This window comes from Pygoscelis adeliae, unplaced genomic scaffold (genome assembly GCF_000699105.1).
Source record: "Pygoscelis adeliae isolate BGI_AS28 unplaced genomic scaffold, ASM69910v1 Scaffold360, whole genome shotgun sequence".
In the NCBI taxonomy this organism is placed as follows: domain Eukaryota; kingdom Metazoa; phylum Chordata; class Aves; order Sphenisciformes; family Spheniscidae; genus Pygoscelis; species Pygoscelis adeliae.
In genome coordinates this window covers 786,378-791,214 of record NW_008823961.1, presented here as the reverse complement: position 1 = coordinate 791,214, position 4,837 = coordinate 786,378, and the positions used below count along the sequence as shown (strand labels likewise).

General features: G+C 38.3%; 1 protein-coding gene across 1 annotated transcript in view; it reads right to left on the bottom strand.

The window, feature by feature from the left end:
* ADCY1 (adenylate cyclase 1 (brain)) overlaps positions 1–4,837 on the bottom strand; it is a 116,192-nt gene that overhangs the window by 32,356 nt on the left and 78,999 nt on the right. Inside the window, exons 9-10 of the mRNA XM_009323210.1 lie at positions 2,746–2,940; positions 1,203–1,300 (exon numbers count right to left, since the gene is read on the bottom strand). Coding sequence (XP_009321485.1) covers positions 1,203–1,300; positions 2,746–2,940 — 293 coding nt within the window. The remainder of the gene's footprint in view (positions 1–1,202; positions 1,301–2,745; positions 2,941–4,837) is intronic.

The following is a 4,837-nucleotide window of genomic DNA, read 5'->3' as shown; positions in this document are numbered from 1 at the left end:
CTGCCCAGGGAAGTGGTTGAGTCACCATCCCTGGAAGTATTTAAAAAACGGGTAGATGAGGCGCTTAGGGACATGGTTTAGTGGGCATGGTGTTGTTGGGTTGACGGTTGGACTCGATGATCTTGGAGGTCTCTTCCAACCTTAATGATTCTATGATTCTATATAACAAATTTATATGATGATTATTATTATTGAAGTAAAAAAGGTGTTTCTCAAACTTTCAATTAGAAATAATAGAATATAGGAGTAAGTATTATTCTGACTGGGGAATTTGTGAATAGAAAAGACCAGAATTTAAAATGGGATTTTCAAAAGCATTATCTTGTGGTCAGTTCTATTCCCATTGAAATCCTAATAATTAGTAAAAGTGAGTGAAGCTTATTTTGAATGTTTTGATATTCTCATCTGAAAAAGCTTATTACTAATCATTTTTATACCTTGAACACAATTATATCTACTTATTATAACCCCTAGATGTGAAAGAGAAGTCTAATAATTTTTTTATTTAGTAAGCATTCACAAAGAATTGACAAAATCTGAAGTAATCACTAAACTATATCACTCAGCAATAGGCATTAGACACCCCCCAAATACATCATGAGTATTTGGTTATGTCTGCTTTAGTGCAAGCAGAGTCTGACTGCAACTCATGTGGGAATGGCCAAACTACGCACTAGGCAGTTTGTGTAGTGATAGCATTGATACCAAAAACCTCAGTGCAGGCTATAAATTTGGGTTGAAAAGCTGGACAGGTACTTCAGTACTTAGTTCCCATTAAGCTCTGTACAGTTTTATCTATGTTGCTACCAATACCTGAAGTACCTCATCCAAAGCCAGCACAAATACATTTAGAAAAGCTGCAGTAACACCTTTGTTTGTAGTGCAGAAATGCTTTAAATAAGTTTAGCAACTTAGATTTTGTCTTCTAAAAGCATCCTTCTACCAAAAAAAAAAAAAAAAAGAAAGAAAAAAAGTTGAGAGAACAGGGAAGAAATTGTTTTAATTAAGATACCAAAATGTGGCTCCTTTGGACCAATGGAAGAGGTAACAGTCAGACTGAGGGTATACCAACAGAGAATCTCCTGTCAGAAGATACCAACCTGGGTCTTAGTTCCCATTCCAAAGACATTAATGTTTTGACCCGTGCAGGATGCTAGAAGATGTTCCACTTTGAATTATAATGGCAAAAGACAGAAACTTACTGTGGTATTATTAGAAGGTAGACAAGGCCAAATAAGGCAGCTAGAATTAGTGAGAGAACTACAGCACTGGTGAAGTACTCATCCTGAAGCTGGTGGTACTGTTAAAGAAAGGAAGAAATTAAGACAGTGAGTTTTATACACACCCAGCCACCCATGCTTGTCCATTCTCAGTAAGAAAGAACAAGCCCCTACCCATTTTACAAACGTACAAATAATCATTGCTTAATTCACCAAAAAAAAAAATGAGGCAAGTCTACACAACATTTTCCTTGACAGCCTTCTCTTTCAGCTGCTACTGTTGGCCTAGCTGCTTAATTTTCACCCTGTAACCAGTCAAATCTGGGTTAGGCTCAGGCATAAGTTTATCTTTTGGAGCAAAAAGGATTCAGCCATTTTGAACCAGGCAGAGGTGGCACTCCCTCCTTTCCACTTACTCATCACAAAAAAAGGCCAAAACCCCCTTGGTGCTGCCTTCAAGGCGTCCCGTCACCTCAGCTGCTCAGGACAGGACACTAACAGGTAGGCTGGAGGTAGCTGCTACTGAGAGACATGGGCTCAGTTTTGAGCAGTTACTGTCCCTGATTCCACGAAGCCATAGTCCTTACAACAGAACACTTTTCAGAGGTGGAAACGCACGAGTGTTTTCCCAGAAAGATCCAAATTTTAATCTCATTTACACCAAAAGACTTTCTTATTTTGAAAGAAAACAATTACAATTAAATAATAAATCACTGTGGAAACTTGAAATCAAAGTTAATGATTTTTTTTACCTTAAAAAAATTGAGTCCAATGTGGCACACAGCCTTCTGACTCGAAACAGTAGTGACATGAAATCTTAGACTACGAAGTGACTTACAGTGGAAAAATAAATGCTACTGCCAAATTAATCCAAAATCATATCATTTCTGCTTTTTCAAACACATAAATGAAAGGCTTTTATTTTTTTTTCAATTAAAACAATCTGCATTTACAAATAAAACCCATACAAGGTAGGAACGAACAGCTCTACTTCGTTAGCTTATATGCATGCTTATAAGTCTGGAGTAAGTCCACTGCTTTCAGCACAGTCACACTGGCAGAAGATCACATCCTTGCCCAGAGATTTAAGATATTTTTATGTTTTCGAGGATTGACAGGATCAATACTTATCAGGCTACATATGCAGAGGGAAGCATCCTCCTGTCATTAACACTTCTCCAGAGCAGATGAGTCAGTAGACAGCCACATTGCCATGAGACAGCATCAAACAGGTGACGCAGGTCAGGCAGTTTGGAGAAGGAAAAGGAAGGCCAAAACACAGGATGTGTAACTTCATGGGGGAGGATACTGATGAGTAGAAAGGTACTGATCTTTCTTTTTATCCCCTCCAAGTGCTTCCATAGAAGGTAGAGATAATGTCTCCCTCTTAACTGAGAGACAGTCCAGAGGATTATTTAAAGATAGTGAGTAGAATTTAAATATTGTCTAAAAACAGACAAAAAAAAAAAATGCTGGTTGGCTCATGGTCAGTGAAATCAGTAAAAATAATTTAAAAACTCCTTACTTTATTTTCACGCTCTATTTGTTTATACTTCAGGGTAATGAAGTTCAAGTCAGCCATCTCAGACTCAGTTTGCCGGGCCTCTATCAAACGGCTGATGTATCTGTTTACTCGAGTTCCTGGAGTGTTGTATACAACATTGGTAGAAAAAGAGGAACGATTCCTGAGTTTTTCAGAGGCTGTCCTTAATGCTCTCCTCTGTAGCACAGACGAAGAAAGAAGAACAGATTTTGTTAACGTTGAAATTTTTCATTGCTGTTCATATTATCTCAAGCTCACAGCCAGGATAAGGAATTCATTAAGTAGAGCAACTACAAAAGACAGAGATCTTATCTCCATGTGATTGCCATCTTTTAAAAACTCCTTAGCTGAAATCCTGATCTCATTAAAATGAATGAGAAAACCCCCACTGCATTCTAGGATTTCAATCCTCATCCGCAGAAATTCTTTTCACCTACTGCCCTGACACTTCTCTGCCACTGAGGAAATAATCAGTTTGATCCCAATCAGTGTGACTTTACCTAGTAAAATAATTAGAATTTTTTTCTTGATAGAAGACATGGAGCTCTGGACATCCTGAAGACAAGACAACCAGGCTCTTCACGGTACAAGAAAAGTCCTACTGTCCAAGACTGTCTAGGTAACAATATATATTTTGAAAAGATAATTTTCCTTAACCTCTTGCACAATGACCGTATAAGACTTCAGACCGTATAAGATTTCAGAGGGTCTGAAATCTCAAGTGTTCCTGTCTTTAACTCACCCAGGTGGCTCTCTTGTTAAGACCTCTTGGGTATGCCCTAAGTGCACTTGCAGATCCAGATGGAGCAGTAAAATAAATTATCAGAGCTAACCTGTCCCTCACTGGGGTTAATTCCTCCATGGCTGAGATAGCACGACTGACAAGATGATCACTCATAGTCCTTTTCAGTGCAAAAGATTTATCACAGAGCGTATCTGAAAGGAATTTTAGACAATCTGTCTCACTTTTCACAGAGAGCACTCAGAAGACGGTGAGCAGCATCTCAGCCACATTGGTGGTAACCTTCAGTTGAAGGCACTGTAATCTAAATCATTACAGCTAGATCTGCACTAGTATGACTGCGCATGCCCCAGCACACTGAAAGGATCAGGGCCTTCACAAAATACTCTTGTAGATGCAGCATTTTTTAAACACAGAGTGAGAAAGATGTAGGCCAATCTTGTAAAAGAAAAAACAGTCACCTAATGCTTAGCACATTGAGCAGGAAGAGAGAGACATCAATTGAATATCCTTTTCACCTCAAAAGGGGTCAAGCCTTACTTCCCAGAAGAGTTTTGACAACCAAGCTCAGGCAAGTTGTACTATTTTTATACAGTTAAAGGAATACTTTTTTGTCTAACATCTGCAGAGTTCAGGAAGACAATTAGAAACATTATGGAATGACAAGTCTGCTCAGGGATAAGGACAACATTGGCTCAGGATATAATCAGTAGCGTCTGTCAGCAAGCTGTTACAAAAGCACACAAAATTTCTCTCTTCAGAGCAGTCGGTACTTAATAGCCCACTCTTTAAAGCCTATGCTACAAAATATCCTTTTAAACCAGATGGTAAAAAGAGGTGGTCATCACTGTTTAAGTAATTCTGCAGGAATGGCAGTTTCCTGTCTTATTCCACAAGAAGTAGTTCTCATGAGATCCTCATCAGTGAACAAACAGTGGACTACAGCAGTTCATCAGCTTACATAGGTTATGTTACATGTCTATTACACCTGAATACTTACGAACAGTGGGAAGGGTTAACTGCTGACTGATACCTTAGTTTTCTGATCGTAAAGAAGAATGGACCTTAGCAAAGATAAAGTTAACTTTCCAAGTCCTGTTTTGCTGGCTTTGTATGTAGAGAACAGGTTATATCAGCATTAAACAGTTATGAGGCTACTTGAAACATTTTTCTTCAAACTACCAGATCCCATTACCTGTTAAGTTTCTGATCTTCTGGGTTCTATTAGCCATAATAGAAATCTTAAATTGCCAGCCAAACAACTATTCTAAATGTTTCTAAAAGAGAATAAAGTTATTCTCTTGCAGAAGACATTTGTCCAACAAGTTTGTA